The sequence below is a fragment of the Pelophylax lessonae genome (genome assembly GCF_965119305.1).
Source record: "Pelophylax lessonae genome assembly, chromosome: 11".
Taxonomy (NCBI): domain Eukaryota; kingdom Metazoa; phylum Chordata; class Amphibia; order Anura; family Ranidae; genus Pelophylax; species Pelophylax lessonae.
The window spans coordinates 155778974-155802958 of NC_138778.1; the positions used below are offsets into that span (position 1 = coordinate 155778974).

A 23985-nucleotide genomic window follows, 5' to 3' on the forward strand; every position below is an offset into this window, starting at 1 on the left:
ATGTTGGCGTCTAGTTATGGTGGCGTCATACTTGTATGTATGTTGGCATCTAGTTATGTTGGGGTCATACTTATATGTATGTTGGCGTCAAGTTATGGTGGCGTCATACTTGTATGTATGTTGGCATCTAGTTAGGCGGCGTCATACTTGTATGTATGTTGGCGTCTAGTTATGTTGGAGTCATACTTGTATGGATGTTGGCATCTAGTTATGTTGGGGTCATACTTGTATGTATGTTGGCGTCTAGTTATGTTGGCATTATACTTGTATGTATGTTGGCGTCTAGTTATGTTGGCATCATACTTGTATGTATGTTGGCTTCTAGTTATGGTGGCGTCATACTTGTATGTATGTTGGCATCTAGTTATGTTGGGGTCATACTTGTATGTATGTTGGCGTCTAGTTATGGTGGCGTCTAGTTATGGTGGCGTCATAATTGTATGTGTATGTATGTTGGCATCTAGTTATGTTGGGGTCATACTTTAATGTATGTTGGCATCTAGTTATGGTGGCGTCATACTTTTATGTATGTTGGCATCTAGTTATGTTGGGGTCATACTTATATGTATGTTGGCGTCTAGTTATGGTGGCGTCATACTTGTAGGTATGTTGGCGTCTAGTTATGGTGGCGTCATACTTGTATGTAAGTTGGCGTCTAGTTATGTTGGCATCATACTTGTATGTATGTTGGCGTCTAATTATGGTGGCGTCATACTGGTATGTATGTTGGCATCTAGTTATGTTGGGGTCATACTTATATGTATGTTGGCGTCTAGTTATGGTGGCGTCATACTTGTATGTATGTTGGCATCTAGTTATGGTGGCGCCATAGTTGAATGTATGTTGGCATCTAGTTATGTTGGCGTCATACTTGTATGTATGTTGGCGCCTAGTTATGTTGGCGTCATACTTGTATGTATGTTGGCGTCTAGTTAAGCGGCATCATACTTGTATGGATGTTGGCATCTAGTTATGTTGGCGTCATACTTGTATGGATGTTGGCGTCTAGTTATGTTGGCGTCATACTTGTATGGATGTTGGCGTCATACTTGTATGTATGTTGGTGTCTAGTTATGTTGGCGTCATACTTGTATGTATGTTGGTGTCGAGTTAGGCGGCGTCATACTTGTATGTATGTTGGTGTCTAGTTATGTTGGAGTCATATTTGTATGGATGTTGGCGTCTAGCTATGTTGGCGTCATACTTGTATGGATGTTGGTGTCATACTTGTATGTATCTATGTTGGCGTCTAGTTATGGTGGCGTCATACTTGTATGTATGTTGGCGTCTAGTTATGGTGGCGTCATACTTGTAGGTATGTTGGCGTATAGTTATGGTGGCGTCATACTTGTATGTAAGTTGGCGTCTAGTTATGTTGGCATCATACTTGTATGTATGTTGGCGTCTAGTTATGGTGGCATCATACTGGTATGTATGTTGGCATCTAGTTATGTTGGGGTCATACTTATATGTATGTTGGCATCTAGTTATGGTGGCGTCATACTTGTATGTATGTTGGCATCTAGTTATGGTGGTGCCATACTTGAATGTATGTTGGCATCTAGTTATGTTGGCGTCATACTTGTATGTATGTTGGCGCCTAGTTATGTTGGCGTCATACTTGTATGTATGTTGGTGTCTAGTTATGTTGGCGTCATACTTGTATGTATGTTGGCGTCTAGTTATGTTGGGGGTCATACTTGTATGTATGTTGGTGTCTAGTTATGGTGGTGTCATACTTGTATGTATGTTGGCATCTAGTTATGTTGGCGTCATATTTATATGTATGTTGGCGTCTAGTTATGTTGGCATTATACTTGTATGTATGTTAGAGTCTAGTTAAAAGTTAATGATACACACCAAAAACACTAAAGTGCCACATGTTTATTTATAGCAGTAGTGCCACGTGTTTATTTATAGCAGTAATGCCACATGTAGACAGATTTTCATTCTTCAGTGAGGGAAAGAGTACTTCTTCAATATTCACCACTGCTGGTTATAATGCACAGACTGCAAAGAAGAAAACATTTTTTTTAAAAAGAGCTAATTAATTTAGGAAGAAATAGATGTTTTTTGTAATTTGCACCCTGTGGTAATTTTAAATTAAATGTACACTTATTGTGGTAGAAACTTTTTTTTTTTTTTTTTTACTAATACATTGATGTTTTAGACTGCTGACATGAAATTTAAAGCAGCAATTACAGTTTTTTTTTCCAAACTATGATTCATTTCTCAAGAGCTTACATAGGGATGTTTTCTTACTAAATATATATTTTAAAGCCCATTAGCTGACATTTCTTTGCCAGCTCAGTGTTCTAAAACCTGCATATCTATAGTCAAAATGTTAAATTGTATATTCAGTTCCACACTGAATTTCAATTATTTCTAGCCTACGCCTGTTAATCTGGATGATCTTGAAGTTTGTAAAGTTACTTTGTGAAGATCCACACGCATTTATTCCTTGGATTCTGTGACAAGTATTCACTATGCCTTGTGGGTAGGTACTGCCGTGTCACACATTTCACAGAGCCTGCCTCTAAGAGGAGGAGTTTCAGGAGGCGGAGTCAGTACAGGAATCACTGCTTGCAGGCAGTAAGGGACCATGGGATATGTAGTCCTTAGAAAATGAAAGTAAACAGCAGAGAAGAAGCTGCAAAGAGTACCCTTGTTCTGTCGATTATTGCAGATTGTTGGATAATGCCTCTGACGATCTGCGCATTCGCAGTACGTAACATCAGTCCAGCTGATCGACCAATCAGCTGGCGTGATGTCAACACTGCACATGGTCAGATCGTCTGAGGCATTATCCGATGCAGTAATCAACAGAATACCAGAGGCAGTCCGATATGTCCTGCATGGCAGCTCCTCCGGCAGACTAATCTCCATACGGGGCGCCGGACACATGGAGTTCAATGGGGATTTTATTTTTTAACCATGTGATTAGAGCTAGAGGTTCTCACAGGCTAAAAAAAAGGGTGGGCTCAGGGCACAGAGCACTGAACTGAAAATTCGCTATTGTCACACGGATCCTCCTCCTGGCCAATCAGGAAGTGGGTCATGAGACCGTTTCCCGATTGGCCAAAAGGAGAGGCCATGCTATTGGCCAAGGAGGAGGAGGAGGTAGGAGATGCCGGGGAAGCCGCCGCCGTTGCTGCCAGAGGAAGCCGCCACCAGAGATGAAGCTGATGGGAGGCTTCTAATGGGGCTAGGCAGGATTCCAACAATTCCTGAGAATCTTCCGGGGTATCCCGGAAATCAATGCAAGTAACTGATTGTGTCCACCTGTTCTATTTCTCATGTCTGCGCTCTTTAATGTAAGTGATGGGGGGGTATGGTGTGCGAGCTGGTGTGGTCCGGGGGGGTAGGTATGGTGTGGTCCGTCTGCTACCCCCCCAGCCCATGGAGCACCAGCCACCACTGGTGGAATGTTCCTGCCATCTTCCTGTCCAGACCTAGTCTATGGGTGGGACATTGTCAGGAACAGTCCATGCACATGACTGCTAGCGTTTAGGGGGCAGGAACCGGTCTTGCACTCTGAGGATCAGCAGATTAGGTAAGTATATTTCCGCTCTCCTCGCCCCTAGGCAAAAATAAAAAGTTAACTCATGCAGTGCAGGCACAGCCTCAATGCTTGGGGAAAAAAAAGTTTCCCAGAGTTCCTCTTTAAAGATGAACTTCGGGCCTGTTTAAAAAAAAATGAAGTCATCAAGTACAAATACAGTAGCTGCTGACTTTTAACAAAAGGACATTTATCAGCCCAGGAATCAAGCTTGGTCTTCACTGCAGCTGATCCTTTGCCAGGCTTCAGATCCTTGGTGCTGCCATCTTGGATGTGGGAGCTGGCTGTAACCTTTTGTTTTTTTAAAGCTGGCTCCCCTCTGCATATGCACTAAGCTTGCAGACTGGTCATTGTGGGCGGGTGGAAGGTGGGCCAAGCTGGCGTAACTTTCGCCTGGGCAAGAGTTGCAGGTACTTGTAAGAAAAGAGTATCTGCTTTCAGAAAAAAAGAAAAAAACACCTATTTTGTTAGAGATGGGGAGGAGGCTGCACAGAACTTTTAAAGTTCCTCAACCTTTTCAACACAGAGGAACCCTTGAAATAAGTTTCTGGTCTCAGGAAACCCCTGCTAAAAATTACTATATCTAGAACTCATGATACAATAGTGTGAAGGTCATTTGGAAGAATGCTCCTTACACTAGTGAACATTGGGAAGAATTTTCCTTACACTTGTGGTCATTGGGCAGAATTATCCCCTTACAGATAGCTAAAAGGTTAATGGGGTAAGTGGCAGAAATTGCTCATTGTTCATTGCTCATTGCTCAAGCAATGAGGAACCTCTGGAGAAACTCTAGTTGAGAAACCCTGTGTTAAAGGATCAGTACATAAAAAATGCACTTATGTTTTTTTCCATATTTCCCTGACCTAATCTAATTCATCTTTTACCTATACAGATGCATACCTACCTCCGTTTTAGGTAAGTATTCATATGTGCATTATAACCCTATGGGCATCTGTGAGACCATTTCCAAATGACTCCAGCCTCGTGACATGACTCCACGGAACCCTCAACAATCAGCGCTATTTTGGGGTGAAGCAGTCTGTGTGACCTTAGAAGAAATGCTACAGTAAGTCCCATCCAATATATCACTAGCACACCCTGTTCTGATAAACAGATAGGACACTAATGTGTCCAATGGAATGCAAGGAATCTGGTTGATGTCTGTTTATATGAACATGGATTGCTGGTGGTATCTTGGAATGGATGTATGCTTTGGCGGTTCCATCCGACGTTTCACCATAGCACCCTCCTATGACTAGGTCTTAATGCTGTATAGAGTGTGTTGGACTGTTTTTATTTATAGTCCTAGAAGAAATGTTCTCCTTCCTGTATTACACCTTGTGCAGCTTATTTTGAGATTTTTAGTTATCTACCCGTACAAGGTTTGGTGATCCCCATTATCTCTAAGATAATATAGTCTATATCTCATAATCTTACATGTTGCACAAAGACAGTGCTACTTACATTGTATCGATTCTTGGTTTTGGCTGAATATTCTTCATCATGGGTTGATATTGGATTGTAGGTCCCTTGGGTACAGTGCTTACAGTACTTCTCTATAAAACAAAAAAGAAAAATCATTGTCTTTTCTAATACATTGTACTGCATCTGTTATTAAGGTCTGTCAGCTCTGTTGTAGTCAAGGATGCACCTTCCTCATACCTCGCATTGTCTTGGAGTTTTCTTTGTTGTTCCCCTGGTCAGACGAATAACCAGAAGGCTGGACATTAGTATTTGTCTGTCAAAACGCAACAATTCATGTCATTATTATTCAGGAAAAGAGATATAGTAGATACATATATAAAATATATCACATGCAATATGAATCAGCCAAAGTGTGCCCAATTGGGCTTTAAATAGATGGGTGGAAGGGTATACCCAAATGTATGGCCTTACTGTTGTGTTTTTTTCTGCCCTTCATGCATGCCCTCTTAGCCCCTGTTCACACCGGTGCAACTTGTCATGCGATTTGACAGATCAAAGTGGCATGAAAAGTCGCACCCTATTTCTGGCTATGGAACTGTTCATATTGGTGCGACTCCGATTTTAAAAAAGGTTCATGCACTATTTTTGGTAATTTCATGAGCGACTTGCATTGACATCTGTGCAGGAAGTTGCACAGATGTCGGCAAGCCGCACGTGAAATCGCACTGAAATGGTGCTGAAGTTAGTGTGATTTCAAAACCGCATTCGGTGTAAACTGGGGCTTGGTCTGAACTTTTTTATGTCTCCCACATTCCCCTTTTTCTGTGCCCCTTCATCTCTAGTTTTTCCCCTAGTACTTAACTTTGGTGCCTTTTGAAACAAACTCTCCTAGCAAGCCAATAACTGCAAAAGAGGGTTTTCAGTGTCTAGAGATGGCTTACTACTGGCGATATCTATAATGTCTTTCTCACACTAGCATACGCATGGTATGTCCTCACCAGTGCTGAAAAGGTGTCAGGAGTCATTGTGGGCAGGACACTTGTGGGGAGGTGCAGCGTGGTGCAGCGGCAGTAATTTTACAGACTCCGGTTGCAGAGAACAGAACTTGTATTAATGCAGATTCCAGTAATTTGTAACAAACCTGGCAGGAAGACACCCGACCAGGAACACTCACAGCAAGCAACAGCATGGTGTAGCAGAGCAGGTCTCAGATGTGCCAACAGCATCTGTTTTGAGGGTCAGAATGCAGTTTGGCAGGTCTGGACCCAAAAGGGGGTGGGGTCTCCAGGTAGGATGGCGTGTTTCTATCTTTTCCCTACTCATCTGGAACCTCTCCCTGCCAATTATCGCTCTCTCTGTCAGACGGGTAACCTGTCCCTACACTATCCACATGCAAAATGCATGCCAAGCCTGGGAGTTAGGGACTTAAATAGGCTCTGCCTGACCCAAGATGGCTACTGGAGTCACATGTGGAGGCAGCATTTAATCCGATAGCTTCCCCAGTGACCCAGGAAATCATGGAGGAGCCATGTTCCTCTTGACTTCCTCACCCCTTCTAAAGCTGCTACAGTTTGGTGCCACCTGCAGTGGAGATAGTAGACTGCACCTGTCTACATACTTTTTCTTTTTTGGATGCAGTAAAAAGGGTTAAAACCCCTGACAGGTTATTTTTTCTCTGTGTCCCATTGGGAAAATTTTTCTTCATTTCCTGCTATGAGGACAACAGAAAATGAGAAATCTCCCCAAAGAGTATACCAATCCTAACAGTTATCACCTAAAAATGTGTCTCCATTAAAATTTTACCTGCACTTGCTCTGATGACAGCTTGAAAACTTTGAATGGTCTCACCCTTTCTGTCTTGGTGACAGTGGTCACAAGGACAGATGGAGGAGTGAATCCCAATATATCCCCCAATAGGATCACAGACAGCAATAAAGTGTTACCTTTATATACACTTTAAAGAAGAAGTATATCAAACCACTTTTGGCTGTACTTCTCCTTTAGGTCATAGGAGTGCAATTAGTTCTGCACTTATGACCCGTTTTCAGCCAACAGCGCATTAAAGTCTGCTGTCGGCTTACATTACTTAGCCGGTCCAGACTCCAGAAAGATCCAGATCATATGGTTGGGATCCACCCAGATGCCTGGACCAGCACCTAGCTCAGCCTCTCAGTGATCTGTTCAGAGCCTGAGCCAGCACCGCCCACCCTCTCCACAGCCCAGTGCTCCAGTGAGCGCTGGAGGGGCAGAGAGAGCTGGTGACTGACAGTGATGGCTCTCTGCTCAGAGTGAAGGGGGAGAACTGAGCGATCAGCCATCTTTAATTGCTCAGTTTTTACTGCAGAACTGGCAGGAGACAGATGCAGCATTGGATAAATGCTGCATCCACCTAGGTGAGTATAATTTTTTTTTTTTTTTTTAAGTCCATACTTCGCTTTTAATACTGACCTGGACCGAGGTTCAGAGTTCTGACCATGTTCTAATTTTACTGGCTTTATACTTGTAAAGGGTCAATGTGTATAATTACTGTAAATAACTAACATTTTCAGTAGAAGGCTAGCAGGGGCAGATTTCATATTTTTGCCAGAAAAGTGTGCATGTCTGGCACCAGTTAACAAAGCTAATGACAGCAAATTTCCAAAAGGCAAATGCAACAACAAAATCAATAAAATTCATTGGTACTCTGAGCATTTAGCCACAGTGCACGAGGCTTGGGGGTTTACTGGGGTGTACTGGTGGTGGGAATCAGAGATGTATAGTAACGAAGTAGAACTACTTAAGTACTGTACTTAAGTACCGAAATGCGGTATCTGTACTTTCCTAGAGTAGAATTTTTTTCTCCTACTTCTACTTTTACTTCACTACATTTTTTCGATGATTTCGATACTTCTACTCAAGTATTTTTTTTTGTGCTGCATAGTTACTCGTTACTTTTAAAAAAATTACCACTGCCAGAACAGTAGATGGCAGGTTGCATAAAGCTCAAAAAAATGTGTATAATGTCATTTGTAAATCAGCACATACGAAAATAAAGGCTGTGTATAATAAAAGCTGCTATACCAAATCTTTCCAATAAAAAGAAAATATGAAACAAACAAATAAATGATGCTACAGCGCTTAAAGTGCATCAAGAAACTACTAACAAACACCGGTTAATCATTTGAATAAATCATTTGAAATAATAAAAACAATATGATGTTCATACTTTTGACTTCTTTCTTTAATAACTACATAACACAGTACTTCTACTTCTACTTTCAGTACTTGAGTAGAAATTTTTTTTCAAAACTACTGGTACTTTTTACTTTTAGTACTTAAGTAGCAAATTTTTTGAAAAAACTACTTGCAATACTTAAGTAAAAAAAATGTTGAATACTTTAGTACTTCTACTTAAGTAACTTTTTCTGCGAGCACTTCCACTTCTACTCAAGTAATTTTTTGATCGAGCACTTGTACTTTTACTCAAGTAGAAATTTCGAGTACTTTATACAAGTCTGGTGGGAATAGGTGCACCGTCCAGCCGCACTGGCTGAAGCCTGTCAAACTCAATGAGAGGCTGACAGCTGCTGCGGTCGATTCGACTGGACGGTGCACCTAGCGGTACTGACAGTATGTGCCTGAGGACAAGTGCCTCCCAGAGTCTGACAGGCTGCCGGCAGCAAGGCTGGAAGCTGTACCTGTACCCTCCTCCTGCACATGCATGCCAGAGCCCCATTCTTCGGTGCTAAATGCCCAGTGTGCATGGGGTCTTAAATACATATCTATCCTTAACCAGTTCATGAAGGTCATTCTTTCAGAATACAAAGTTTTGCAAAGAGAAAGCAACCATAGGGATCCCTATCTATATTTAGCGCCACCAATTTCATGGATATGATAGTTTAAGGCATATATGCTATGGACAGATTTATGAACTGTTACCTTCCAAGTGCTATGTACTAACATAATTCTACATAACCCTGGATAACAATTAGAAGACCAGCATTGCAGTAGCCACATTGTGGGTTTAAAACCATCCTTAAAGAACACAATTACCACTGTCATTGTTGGACTTTATGAGTACGGGTGGGGTTTGATTTTGTATCGAAGCAGGATTCTGTCTGAACTTTGCCTATGTTTGATTTCTCTAGCTACAGCAAAAAAGTCATATGTTTAGCAGCAATGTCACTACTGCTGCTAAAAGTTACAGCTTCCTACTCAGGGCTCCTAGTTGCTAGGAAGCCAGCAGCCGTTGACACCCTATCAACCAGTAAAACATTCCCACCTGGCCCATTCAGCTGTCAGCATGGAATTACCTGAATGTAAACTAAAAGGATGGTGGCTGACATCACTGACCAAATATGGCCAAGGCCATCATCCCCACCCCTGTTTACAAACAAGCGGCGGGCCCCAGGATTCTCATTAAGCAGTGTGACGGGGGAGCTTCCGCTTTGCAATTTGTTTTGGCGGGTTGGCCGCGTTGCTCATAAAGATTGACTATTATCTACATTGCTGAATGACAAGATTGTAAATAGATTTTTAAAAAATAAAGGACTAATAAATGCGTGGCTTGTTTATGTACCCTGTACTCAGGGGGGAGAGGCTGGAAATCTAGGGGCCTTCTTATTTTAAAGCACTCAAGTGGAACTTCCGCTTATCTGTCTCCTCCCCCGCTCCTGTGCCACATTTGGCAACTTTCATGGGGGATCGGGTACCTGTTTTTGACAGGTATTCTGTCCCCACTTCCATCGGACCTCACCGCGGCGAGGTACATCAGAGGTTCGGCCCCCCTTCTCCTCATTCTGTTTCCAAGCCAATTACTTAGTTAATTAGCCAGCATGCTACGCGCATGCGCAGTAGGGATCGGGCCGTGAAGCCGCACTGCCGGGTTCCCTTACCGGCAATGGCGGCAGCAGCACCCGAAACGTTGGTTGTGGTGCCGACATCGCTGGATTCCAGGACAGGTAAGTGTCCTAATATTAAAAGTCAGCAGCTACAGTATTTGTACAGTATGTGTAGCTGCTGACTTTTAATTTTTAGAGAGGGGGGGCGGAACTCCGCTTTAAGGAGGGCTTATGGATTCCGATAAGCCCCTACCTGCAGACTCCCACATCCACCAGGCTAGGGATGTGGGGAAGAGGCTCTTGTCCTCATCAACATGGCAACTAGGTGCTTTGCCAAGGGGTTTTTCCTTGGAAATGGTACCCTCCCCATGTTGAAAGCATGTAGCCTGGTATAGTTTGGGGGGGGGGGGTTGCTGCTCCCTCTTTCCTAACTAGCCAGGCTGCATGTTCTGATCAGAGTCTGATATTTATTTTTGGGGGAACTCATGTCATTTTTTTTTTTTTTGTGAGGGCCTATGAACCCATGCCAGACCTTTATCAAAGATAAGAATCTGATGTACCTTTTTTGGGGGGCCTCAACAAAATATTTCTTTTGTCCTTTTTGCTGGAGGGTGTAATACAACAATGGTGATATTTTAGAAAGAAAAAAAAAAAACATTTGAAACCTCCCTCAGTGTCCACCAAAATACATACCCTTAAAGCTGAACTCCAGCTTTTGTTAGACTTTACATAATTTGTTTGAGCCAGCTTGGCCCAAATGAACTATGTCCCTTCCTAACATGTGAGAGCGCTGGATGTGCTGTATGAACCGTATGTAGCTGAGGCACAACAAGCCGAGACTTCCAGTAGAATCTATCTGATCGGCGTCAACATTCTAGCAATAAATACAAAGCTTCCTCTGATTGGCTGAGTCAGAGGTTATGACATCATCAGCCCACCTCTCTGACTTAGGCAAGCAGAGGAAGCTTTGTATTTATTTCTAGAATACATTGCTTTCTCTGAATGGCTGAGCGCCAATCAGATAGACTCTACTGTGTTCCTGGTATGAGATGGGAAGTCTCGGCACAAACAAACTATATAAGGTCTAACAAGAGCTGCAGTTCAGCTTTAACAGTCTGGAAGGCATTTTGGGGGTCTCCATGCAATTAAAAAAAAAAAAAAAAGCTGGCATGAAAATGTAATTTACCAGCAATTTAAATTGTATTTTATTTTAGTTCTGCTATAGCACATTGTAGTGTATATACTGAACATGTGTTTTAAAGGAATTTTGCATTTTTAATCTTTCAGTTTAACTCCTATTTAAAGTGCTGCAAAACAGTATATGTATATACATACAGTATATATATATATATATATATATATATATATATATATATACACACACACACACACTATATTGCCAAAAGTATTGGGACGCCTGCCTTTACACACACACAAACTTTAATGGCATCCCAGTCTTAGTCCATAGGGTTCAATATTGAGTTGGCCCACCCTTTGCAGCTATACCAGCTTCAACTCTTCTGGGAAGGCTGTCCACAAGGTTTAGGAGTGTGTCTATGGGAATGTTTAACCATTCTTCCAGAAGTGCATTTGTGAGGTCAGACACTGATGTTGGATAAGAAGGCCTGGCTCACAGTCTCCGCTCTAATTCATTCCAAGGGTGTTATATTGGGTTGAGGTTCAGGCTGTGTCCCCCTTACTGTGTAGGCCAGTCAAGTTCCTCCCCCCCAAATTCGCTCATCCATGTCTTTATGGACTTTGCTTTGTACACTGGTCCAAATCATTTGGTGGAGGCGGGGATTATGTTGTGGAGCTGTTTTTCAGGGGTTGGGCTTGGCCCCTTAGTTCCAGTAAAGGGAACTCATAAGGCGTCAGCATACCAAGACATTTTGAACAATTTCAGGCTCCCAACTTTGTGGGAACATTTTGGGGAGGGCCTCTTCCTTATCCAACATGACTGCACACCAGCAACAAAGCAAGGTCCAAAAAGACATGGATGAGCGAGTTTGGGGTGGAGGAAATTTGTGGACAGCCTTCACAGAAGAGTTGAAGCTGATATAGCGGCAAAGGTTGGGTCAACGGTTGGGTCAACTCAATATTGAACAAAGGTTGGGTGAACTCAATATTGAACTCTACAGACTAAAGCCCCGTACACACGATCAGATTATCGAACGATCTGTCGTCCGTTTTTTGTGGCATGCTAGTCTGATGTGGAAAGTGAAGAGGTTATTTTCATACGAATTTTCCCGTATGACGGAATTCTACTTCAGAAGTGATGTCATGTGTTGGATTGCTTTGTATGTGTTCTTTCGTCTCTGAGCATGCCTAGTCTTGCTCTTAAGATTTTTTTCCGTCGAAAACTGTACTAATGAGAAGAAAATCGGACTTTGTGTTGACGGACGATAAAAATTTTATAGCCTGCACATCAGGATTTTTTCGGCCGAAAAGTCGGAGTCGGCTGTCGAAAGCACCATACTAACAATCCGTCGGTCGTCGGACGAAATTTCCCTTCAGATTTTCTTATCGTGTGTACGGGCCTTAAGACTGGGATGCCATTAAAGTTCGTGTGTGTAAAGGCACACATACTTTTGGCAATATAGTGTAAATATATATATATATATATATATATATATATATATTTTTTTTTTTTAAATTTCGTTTTTTTTCATTGGTAAATGTTTGCTATATCGGTGCTGAACCACCTACTAGCCTTGGAAACCGCCTTCAGAGTTTACAATGAACTTTTAAGATTCTGCCCTGACTTCACTGGAGTTTGGATTCAGTTGTGCGATCCGCAGGGCTTTTATTCAGCGGGAACGCGGGGGAACGCAGTTCCGGTATCTCCATGGCTGAATGCAGGGGGTTTATTGTTGCTGAGGAGGTCTATTGTTGCTGTTGCGTGATCTGTTATTGTTGGGGGGGGGGGGGGTTGTAGGTTGCTGGGGAGTCAGTTATCGCTGGAAGGAATCTAGTGTTGAGGAAGAAATCTCTAGTTTCTGGTTTCTGCAGGGCGTATTGATACTGGCTGCTGAGAGAACTATTGTTGCTGGGGGGGGGTCTTTTGTTGCTGGGGGTATTTTGTTGTGGGGGGATATAGTGTTGCTAGGGGGTATATTTTGTTGTGGAGGATCTATTGTTGCTGGGAGATCTATTTATATTGGGGAGGGGGGGGTTGTTGCTGGCTACTGGGGATTTATTTCACTGATTTTCTTGTTATCATTACCAAACTCCATACAAATTTCTTATCACCACAAAATGATACTTGGTTCTGTGTTCTCTAACAAGGCAGTACTGGGAGTTGGATAGAGGATGAAACCAAGGGATGGTGCTTGGAGGTGGGTAGAGGATGGAACCAAGGGATGGTGCTTGGAGGTGGGTAGAGGATGGAACCAAGGGATGGTGCTTGGAGGTCGGTATTGGGTAGAACCAGGGGTTGGTGCTCGTAGGTGGGTAGAGGGTGGAGACAAGGGGTGACTTGGAAGGGAGGAGTACCTGCACCTATTCTCTGAGAAAAAAAGCCCTGGCGATCCACAAACTGAATCTAGGCAATTTCTCAGCCTTATTTATAAGTCATTTTAATCTATTGAAAATGGATACTGTTCAATTAACATTTAGTCCTGTCAAAATAAAATTTGAGAACCATTCTAACATTTTCTTTGAAAATATCAAGTATCCCTCGAATTCACAATATAAATTATTAGAAGAAAGACAAGCCAAAGGTCTAATTTTGACACTAACGTTGCCCACTGGGTCCCATCCAAATTAAGAATATGAATATCCCACTTTGCTAATAAAATATAATGGGGGGTAAAAAATGATTTTGTTTTTGGTGTCTTGCTTGTATTTTTACTGACTCAATAAATTAACATATCTCATGCATGTCAATATACAAACATGTCATGACTTAAAAAAGGCAAACTACAATAAAGATGGATTACTCACCGCATTCTCAAGCTTAGCTCTTCTCTGATCCAATACATGCTGCTTACGCCTTGCTTCCCAGTGATAAGCTGACATGGTGTTCAGAGTTCTGTACAAATTAAAACTTATGAGCCATCAAACAAGAAATTGCTGAATTGTTGTAATTGATTCAAGCCTTAACTTTTCTGCAATTTATAAAAGTGCAGTGAAATCTAAACCAATCTTGTCCTCTATTTTCTATCAAGATATAGTTTCCTGATAATTACCCTGAGAAGCCGGTACTTTGTTAATCATTAGAATGCAGTCTGATAGACGGTGTGTAATGGAATGAGTTTTCAGTTCATTAGTATTAGCCGCTCTACCCTCCCCTGCCACAGGCTGATCTCCCTTGCATTGACATAACAATGCAGTGTCCAAGCAACTGCATACACTCATCAAGCTTCACAAAGAGGAAGGCTGTTTGTGTTAAATGACACCAAGAGGAAAGAAAAAATAATTATTATACAGAAAAAAGGACTAAAATGAATTTATTTTTATTTCGAATAAGCCAATCCAAATATGCATAATATAAAAATAATTTTAAATATTCTTCTGTCCAGGATTCTACTTTCTTGCTTACACAGTAGTTTAGATAATAATAATAGTAATAATAATAATAATAATAATAATAATATATAATTATTCTAATATAATGATTTTAATGATTATTATTATTATTTGATTATATTGATGGTAATTATTATTATACAGGATTTATATAGCACCAAAGTTTGCGCAACAATTTATAGTAGATCTATTCCAATTCCATCCAAGAGTTTAGAGCAGGAGTGTCAAACTTAATTTCAGTGTGGGCCGCATCAGCATTATGGTTGCCCTCAAAGGGTCGGTTGTTTCTGTTTGACCAGATGTCCGGAGCACCCCATCCCCCTTTACATTAGATGTCAAGCGCCCCCCCCCCCAACCATCAAAAGTCAAGAGTCCCCCACCCTTTCTTACATCACAGTGCATCCCCTTTATCTTGTGCTGATGCTGGGGAGGCAGACAGTGCAGGGTCTGGAGGAGGACAAGAGAAGGGCTGGAGTCAGCTGAATGCTGAGACCAGGGGAAGCAGAGATGAAGGCATAGGCGAGGGCATACCCTTATTACTATGTGTGGTGCTGATTCCCCCTACTGCCCAGGCCCCCCTCCCCTTTTTGACCTCCCCACCCCCAAAGTGCTGCTGGCTTCCCTCCTTTCCTCTCCCCCTGGCTGCTGCGGGGTATATTTCAGGATGGAGAGTGGGGGAAGAGGCTGGTGTATGTGTAATTTACCTGCCCCTTCCTTTTCTAAATGAACACAGTGAACACACTCGTTCACTGTATCCATTCATAATTGAAGCGTAGTAAACTCAGTTTACAAGGCTTCAGTTTGTGAATGAACAGGAAGCAACTCAGCACAGAGCACTTCCATTTCATTCACTGCTCCGTCCAGCTGAGGCTGCAGAGAAAGGCCTGCGTGATTAAGATTTGGGATGCATACCCTAATGTAATAGGCTGCACACACCTATGAATGAAGGGGTGCTGAAGCTGCACAGAGAGGCGCAAGATTTGAAAGAGGAGTTCTGTCCTCCTCTCTGCTGCCTACTGCTAAAATAAGGTGCAGGCGGAAACAAGGTGGGCGCCTCAGCTGCAGGAGAGGTGCGAGGGCCACATAAAATGGCCTGAAGGGCTGGATTCGGCCCATGGGCCTTTTGTTTGACACGTGGTTTAGAGGGTTGTAAGAGCTTATAATCTAAAGGGAGAGGCAAGTGATACAAAAGGGGGGAGGTGGGGGTGGGGGTAGTTGATTAAGAAAGTAAAATTACCTTTGCTAGGAAGAGGTGGGATAGACTTCCCCAAAACAAATCGTTTTCAAAGATTGCTTAAAGGGGGGAAGAGTAGGAGATGGCTGTATGGATTGGGGTAGGGAGTTCCAGAGGAAGGAGGGGGGTTCTGGAGTAATCCTAAAGACATGCATTGGGATGAGGTGACAAGGGGGCTAGAGAGCAGGAGGTCTTGGTAGTGGCGAAAAAGGCGGTTTGGATGATATTTTGAGATAAGGCTGGTGATGTAGCTTGGGGCAGAGTTGTGGAAACCAGTATAGGGATTGCAAAAGAGGGTTGATAAACACTTAACAGTTGGTTAGGTGGATGAGTCTGGAAGCAGCATTCATGATAGACTGAAAGGAGGATAGCCTGTGCCCAACAAAGTGGTAGTTGCTGTATTCCAGGTGAGGATATTCTGACAGCGGAGGAGTCCTGCTGTTAGAATATAATGGCACAGCAATTACTTCATCCACCTCAGTTGTGTGGATGGAGAAATCTGTTCATTTTTCTTTGATTATCCGTCTGGCTGATCTAAAAAAAAACAAAGAGGGGTATCTATGGCCAGCTTTATTGATTGCAATGCTTGTGATCATGATGGAGAAAGAGTGGGAAAAAAAACTTTCAAAAAAAATTATGAAATAACCTCCATATTTACTACCCCATCCCCATCATTTTTATTTAAGCAATGCTTAAAATTAAGGGCATTCTAGACCCAAGTGCTTCTATGAGCAGCAGTTCATCAACTGGATAAAGTAATGTTGCCACCAAATCTGTCTAGAAGCCTTTAGCCCTTAAAGCAGAGCTCCACCCAAAACGGGTGAAGTCCTGCTTTAAGTACTCCCCCCCCCCCCCTGCCACATTTGGCTTGTCATTTTTTATTTTTTTGGGGGGAGCTGGCACCTTGTTTTGACAGGTACCTGCCCCCACTTGGATCGCCTAGGCGATCTGAATGGACGTTCTTCTCATCTTTCCTCCCTGCAGTATTCTGATACAGGTCACAGGTCACAGAAGACTGGCGGACCATTCAGGACACGCAGCGCGACTCGCTCATGCGCAAGCTGTCACAGCCAGGTATCCACAGTTGAAATGCCAGCCCCGGGGAGAGAAGAGGGAGAGAAGCGATGGCTCAGGTGAGCACATCGCTGGGTCGTGGGACAGGTGAGTGTGTTTTTTTAAAAGTGAGAATCTACACTTTTTGTAGCTGCTGACTTTTACTAAACATAGAAACGACTGGAGCTCCTCTTTAATGTCTCTACTGAGCTCCCTTTGCAGTCCATTGACTCTGAAATGAGTGTACTCCCAGGAACTAGGTAATAGACCTAGTTTTAACATATAGCACAAAGAATACACAACGCAAATAAAGTTTTATTTGTATTTCTCTAATGCTTAAGGTGCTCAAAGTGCTTAAAAGATGATGTAGCCAACTTGTGCATGCTCAGCTGAGCCGAATAACCTACCAGTATGCCTTTGGAGTGTAGGAGGAAACCAGAGTACCTGGGGAGTACCCTAAGCACAGGGAGAACATACAAACTCTGTGCAGGGGGTGTCCTGGTTGGATTTAAACCAATGACCCTAGTGCTAGAAAGTTAGAAGTGCTAATTACTAAGTCTCTGCAACACACGTTATATGCAGCACCCACAGCAAAGTGCACACAGTACAGACAGCATAACTAGAATACGCAAAACACAGAACATAGAACACCCCGTATGCAAAGCACTAAACATGCAAAACGTGCTCAGATAACAACTCACAGAACATATAGAGCACAGTTGCATGTGTAGTGGTGGCTATGAGATCCCCATCACTGCTGGAGCCGCTTGCTGTTTGTGAAGAGCGGGATGTGTGCACCTCTGCCCCCCTATCCCCACTGGAATCTGTGTAAGGAGCAGGCTGTGATTCTCTCTCCTACCTTCACTATTGCTGACAGGGGTGGCTCTGTGTAATCCCCCACTTGCATCTTTCCTCTCCCTTCTGGCAGCCACAGACCTGAGCCAATTAGCGGTAGGAGGGGACTCAGACTTAACGCAGTGGACTCTGGATATGTAGTCCCCAAGGAGTGCTGTACAATATAGGGTAATGGAGCCACAAACTACAAGGGCCACAAATTCCTTCAGACAGAGGAGAGACACAGGAGTTTTCACAGGCATTTTGGAGTGATCAGGGTCTCATGTAGTAGATATGCCGAGCTGAGCAGACCTGTTGCTGGACTGTCCACAGCTGCACCAAAGGGACAGTGGCAGAGGGCCTTATGCAGAGAGCCTAAGAGAGAGGACCTGCTGTGTTTGCCCATCTGCCTACATGCCAGAGAATTGGCCCAGAGGGCTAAGACCTGTGAGCCTTGTGAGGATCCTAGTAGAGAGACTGAGCCTTGTGGGATCTGACTCCAGAGGGCTGCAGACCACCAAGTGATCTGTACTGGATTCCTGTGTACCAGGAGCTGTGAGCTGAGCATCTGTGTTTATCTTAACACTGAAACAGTTCATGCAGGAGAGACTCCCCTCTCTTGTTTAGCAGCTTACTAGTCATCTGCTGCACACTCTTAAAAGGACAGCTGCTACAAGTGCACCACCTACAGAAGGGCCCCAACGAAAGCTGATCAACACTGACAATTAGCCGCCAGGTAAACACCGGGTACTTTGCATTTAATTCCAGAAGTACCCCTTAGTTAGGAACCAATACTGAGACAGTATGGTAGTGTGCACTGTGCACACAATGACCTTTATTTTGTTGGGTTACTTGGATTACTTGAAACTTTAACCCTGTTTGCACCAGTTATACTTTGGTTTTGCTTGACTAACTTTACACAGTTTATAAGCTTCCCAGTTACAGAGAATAGGACCCTGGATATGTTGTATGCCAATGTGGAGAAGGCATTCAGCTCTTTTCCTCTTCCACCTTTGGCCAGATCAGATCATAATTTGGTCTATCTCAATCCTTGTTATGAGCCCCTGGTTAAGAGACAAGCTGTGACCACCAGATCGTTGAAGAGATGGTCTAAGGAGTCCTTTTAATTATTGAGGGGCTGTTTTGAGAGTAGAGATTGGATTGCTCTCTGTGAGCCACATGAAGGGGACATTGATGGGCTTTCTGAGTGCATAACACATTGGTGTTGATTTACTAAAGGCAAAAAGACTGTGCACTTTGCAAAGTGCAGTTGTACTCTGCAGAAGCAGTTGCTCCGGAGCTTAGTAAATGAGCAGAAGCTCTGCTGACTTCTACTATCCAATCGTGTGCAAGCAAAAACGCTGGTTTTTAAATTTTTCCTTGCATGTGATTGGGTATTTCTTTACAAAGTGAACCTCATTTACTAAGCTCTGGAGCAACTGCACTTGCAGAGTGCAATTGCACTTTGCAAAATGCACAGTCTATTTGCCTTTAGTAAATCAACCCCATTATATTAATTTCTGTGTATATTCTTTTGTCCCAACAAGATTAGTTTGTTGTTATTTAAATAATAAACCATGGGTAACTAGCGATATAAAGGATATTCTTAACTCCAAGAAGATGGCTTTTAGAGTGGGTATTAGGGAGGAGTTAAAAATGATTCAGAGGGACCTGAGGATAAAGATTAGAGAGGCTAAGGAGAGATATAGGAGAAAGCTTGAGTGGAAACTCCAGCAAAACAAAGTGAGAGAGGTCTTAAGCCAGTTGGTGGAGGGAATGGGGGAGATGTGGAGAGGGCAAATTAACTGAACCGTTTTTTTAATAGGTATGATTCAGAGGCCCTGGCTTTGACTCCCTCAGATTTAACACAAAGTTGTGGGAGTTGAGGAAAGTACCCTCCACTCCTCATACTAGATGTCCTTCCTTGTGTGTTCTGATTCCCCCCTATCGGATACTTTTGCCAGTTGTTCTTTTTTAAAAAAACAACTCTGCTCCTCCTTTATGGGTAAGTGCATCAATGTCTTTTTACAGCTAATCAGGTGAGAGAACAGTTGAGGACACTTAAAGCGGAGTTCTGGCCTCAAAATCGACAAAATCAATTTTGGGCCACCCGCTTGCTCTAGGTCACCTGAAAAACAAATTGATAATTACGATTTTTTTTTTTGTTTACATACTTTGTTATTGAAGAAAATATACTCACCTTTCTTCCACTTCCTCCCTCTGCGTCCGCGGCCCGCGCCGTCACTTCCTCCTTGCATTGATTCCTGGGAGCTGAACGTCATCGCTCCCAGGAATCAATGCGCCTGCACCGACCCCGCTTGTTATTCCCGGGCGCATCATTCCCTGCTAAACAGCTTCTGGGCATGCCCAGAAGCTGTGGAGGGATGACGCGCCCGCACCGGAAGTGACGAGCGGGGCCGGTGCAGGCGCAATCTGGGAGAAGAGGACACGGAAGAGGATGCAGAAGAGGACGCGCTGGCTTCAGCTGCCCACATCCGGGATGGCAGCGCTGGAGAAGAAATTTTCAAAGTATTTCTTCTAAAAGGTAAGTGCGACCCAGGACAGTTCAGAGGCTATCCATTGTGGAATGTACTTGCTCTGACTGTCCCGGGGGGATTTTTATCTAAATTTCCCCCCTCGAGGCCAGAACTCCGCTTTAAGGCAGGAAAAACATCAGGCCCTGATGACGTTAGCCCCAAGGTGCTGAGGGAATATGCAGACCAGCTAGGGAGTCTTTAACCTGAGCCTGAGTCTATGAAAGATTCTTGTGTTGTGGAAGACATCCTGTCTTGTCCCTGTGCCAAAGACATGTGTTCTTATGGCTCCAAGGATTACAGACCTGTGACTTTGACCTCTCAAATAATAAAGACTTTGGAGAGACTTGTTTTACATCAGTTGCGACAAATGGTTAGTTGGTATTCAGACCCTTTGCAGTTTGCCTACCAGCCGAGACTGTGAGTTGAGGATGCTATCATCTTCATGCTAAATCACATGTATGCACACCTGGATAAGCCAGAAAGCACTGTGAGGGTCATGTTTTTTTTCCTTCTCCTGTGCTTTTGATACTATCAGGCCAGATCTCTTGGGCAAGAAGCTAGCAGAGATACAGGATGATGTTTCATTTGTGTCATGGATTGTAGACTACCTGACAGGATGACTACAGTATGTGCGTTTGCAAGACTGTATGTTGGATAGGGTGATCAGCAATATTGGGGTTCCACAGGGGATAGTTCTCTCTCCCTTTTTTTACTGTCTATACCACTGTTTTCAGCTACCAGACAGAGTCTTGCCATCTTCAGAAGTTTTCGGACGACTCTGCGGTAGTGGGATGTACCGTATCAGGGATGGGGAAGAGACTGATAGGACTGTGGTGTAGAACTTTGTCACATGGTGTGAGGATGATCATCTGTATCTAAATGTGACAAAGACAAAGGATCTGGTTGTGGATTTGAGCAGGAGAAAGGCACCAGTGCCCCCCATCTCCATCCAAGGAGTGGATGTGGATGTAGTAGAGAGTTACAAGTACATAGGGGTGCACATAGATAATAAGCTTGACTGGAGAAAGAACACTGGTTGGTGCTCTATAGGAAGGGCCAGAGCTGCCTCTACTTTTTGAGGAGGCGGAGGTCTTTTAACATCTGCCAGATGATGATGAAGATGTTTTATGAGTCTGTGGTAGCCAGAGCTCTCCTGTATGCAGTAGCGTGCTGGGGAAGCAGGCTTAGGGTGGCCAACGCCAACAGACTCAACAAACTGATTTGCAAGGCCAGTGATGTTGTTAGATTGGAGCTGGATTCCTTAAGAACAGTGTTGGAGAGGAGAATGTTGTATAAGGTACGTTCAATCCTGGACAATTCCTTTCACTCACTGCACAACACGCTGGTCAGTCTGGGGAGTACCATTACTGGCAGATTGTTACAACCACGATGCACCACAGAGCGACACAGGAAATCATTTTTGCCTGTGGCCATCAAGTTATATAATTCTTCTCTTTGAGGACTGGAGGTGAAGATTTAAATCCGGTTTATGATCAGAAATTTTATTTAGTTTTCATAGTATGTTGGTATTATGTTAATTGTTATTTGGGGTAATGCTAGAGAAGTTGGTGTATTATTTGCATTTTGGTAGTTTGATTTTCTGTTATTTTTTTCTATGTCGTATTTTGATTGTGTCAATGTTTTTTTTAGAGCATAGTTTTAATTTGTTTTATTTGATGCTAATGGCTGTTATTGATAATTTTGTTGTGTCATTGTTTCTTGTTCTGTTCGTTGGTGTTGTTTTTGTTGAGTGCGTCTGTCGCAATAATTTCCCCTTTGGGATTAATAAATTATTCTGATTCTGATACAGTTATCAATTGCCAGTTTAAAAATCATTGCTCATTTATCTAGTATAGCATCTTGATTTCCTGCTTGGTTGCCTTTTCATTGGATTATGCATTTAACTGCACTACTTTAATACAGCCATTTAACCTACCACCAGTTGCTTGGCCTATTTTCTGTGTATTGTTAAAGAGTGGTAGCAAACTAACACTAAAGCCCCGTACACACGTACTGATCGTCGGCCGAACGATCGGCCGTCTTTTGTCCAGGGCTGTCGTGTCTGCTGAAAACTGCAAAAGACTGCACACGAATTTTGTCGGCCAACAACAGCCGACTGCAGTAGTGATGTCATGCGATGGTTAACTTTCCTTGTCTTTTTTTTTCTGAGCATGCCCAGTCTTGCTAATCTGCTGTTTGTCGGCCGAATTCTGTACTGACTGGCGAACAATCGGCTGTTCTGGTGTTGGCCAACAAAAATTTTAATGCCTGCACAACAGATTCTGTTCAGCCAAAAATGCGCTGTCGGCTGTCGGAAGCATCATACTAACAAGCCTACAATCGGCCGATCAGTCGTCGGCCGAATATTTATGGCCGACAATCGGTACGTGTGTACGGGGCTTTAGTTATTCAGGTGTGAGCAGCCTTCAGCCTACAACCAGTGTGTCAGTGGGGACCGAGCAGCTTTAAGAGTCGTGGCAGAACGGAGATCCCATCATCACCAGCGTCTCCTACGGAGGTAAGCACTACACATAGACACACACAGAGCACACAGGATACAAAGCACAAAAACTATGGAAAATACCACTTCTGGTTTGGAAACCAAACATTTGGAAGCTATTTTAATCATCATATAACCGATTCAAGGGAAAACACATTTATAGGGCTCTGCTGAAGCTTTCAGAGGGATACAAGCAGTAGTCTTTGTGTCATACACAGGAATATAGAGATATGCTTGCAAGGCCTTTGGAAGTAGAGGCAGGGAGAACATAACACTGAGGCTGCACCATGCTTATGTATCTTTTATGAGCTAAGTGCTGTCATATTAATGAAGCCTTTATGTTGCTAGATGGCCGTGTTAAATAATTATTTCAGCATTTGAAAACAACCTCCTCTATGTTAGAGAAGTACCTTTTAGCTAAATAACACATGGCTCATTATATATAGATGTTTGACCATGGCCCAGCCACATGGTTATATTGGGAGCTTGTTAAAAACATTTTTACACTAAAAAGTAAAACATTACAAAAGCCACATAATTACTGACACTAGACATTTGAATCTTTACACTTCATTGCGGTGCTTTAGGCAATGTGCATTAACGCATGTTATCTTATGTCTGTGTATGTGTGTCATGTCATGTCTGTTAAGTTAGCCTATTTTAACAGGTTGCCCATGTACCAAAACTCAGCAAAAACTGGATAAGCACATTTCTTTTGACCCAGCGTACCCCAATGTGGGGTATGTGCATTAGGGTTCAGGTCAACAGGACTTGTTTTTTTCTGTGTTTGCTGTGTATTTGGAACACAGATTAAAGAGCACACACAGTGCTTGTGCTGTCTAACCTGCCCCTCTCTAAGCTGTAAAAAACCTGGCTGATCCTGCCACTTCCTGTGTCCCCTCTCTGTACTGACCACGATAATCATGGCTGCTGTGCCCTGATCACCGTGGTCAGTTTACATCCCTCTGTCCTCCTCAGCCCCCTTTCTCCCCCTCACCCCCTACCTCCCTCCCTGCCTGTCAGCTCCTGTGTCTCTGTCTCCGCCCCCCTCCTACCGCTATTAGTACAAATAAAATATTAGAAATTGTCACTGCCAGCCCCTCTATTATATGTAGTCATAACACACATGGTTAGTGTTTTATTAAAACAAAGCTTGTAAATACCTTTTTAGCGCTATCTTAAGGTTGGTCAGGTGACCCCTATCCAGTCTCCTACTCGGGAGATCTCCCTTTGACGTCAGCTGGGGAGGTCAGCTCAGCCCCTCCTGCTGTAGCCCAGGGATCGGAGTAAGAGACCAGCCTGAAGATCGCTCTAAGAAGGTATTTACAAGCTTTGTTTTAATAAAACACTAACCCTGTGTGTTATGACTACATATAATAGAGGGACTGGCAGTGATATACATGTTTGTGGTAACAACCAGTTTAAATAGAGGTCAGCAGAACCCCATTGACTATACTTGTGCAGTACGTATGGCAGTATCTAGGACACAATGGGGT

At 43.1% G+C, this 23985-nt stretch overlaps 1 protein-coding gene across 1 annotated transcript; it reads right to left on the reverse strand.

The window, feature by feature from the left end:
- Window positions 1-1898: 1898 nt before the first annotated feature.
- Window positions 1899-14142, reverse strand: LOC309566284 (uncharacterized protein). Its single transcript, XM_082271388.1, has 5 exons — window positions 13992-14142; window positions 13747-13834; window positions 5222-5297; window positions 5024-5115; window positions 1899-2010 (listed from the first exon to the last, which is right to left on the reverse strand). Exons 2-5 carry the CDS (start codon window positions 13819-13821, stop codon window positions 1984-1986), a joined length of 270 nt encoding a protein of 89 aa, XP_082127514.1. The 5' UTR covers window positions 13822-13834; window positions 13992-14142; the 3' UTR covers window positions 1899-1983.
- Window positions 14143-23985: the final 9843 nt, after the last annotated feature.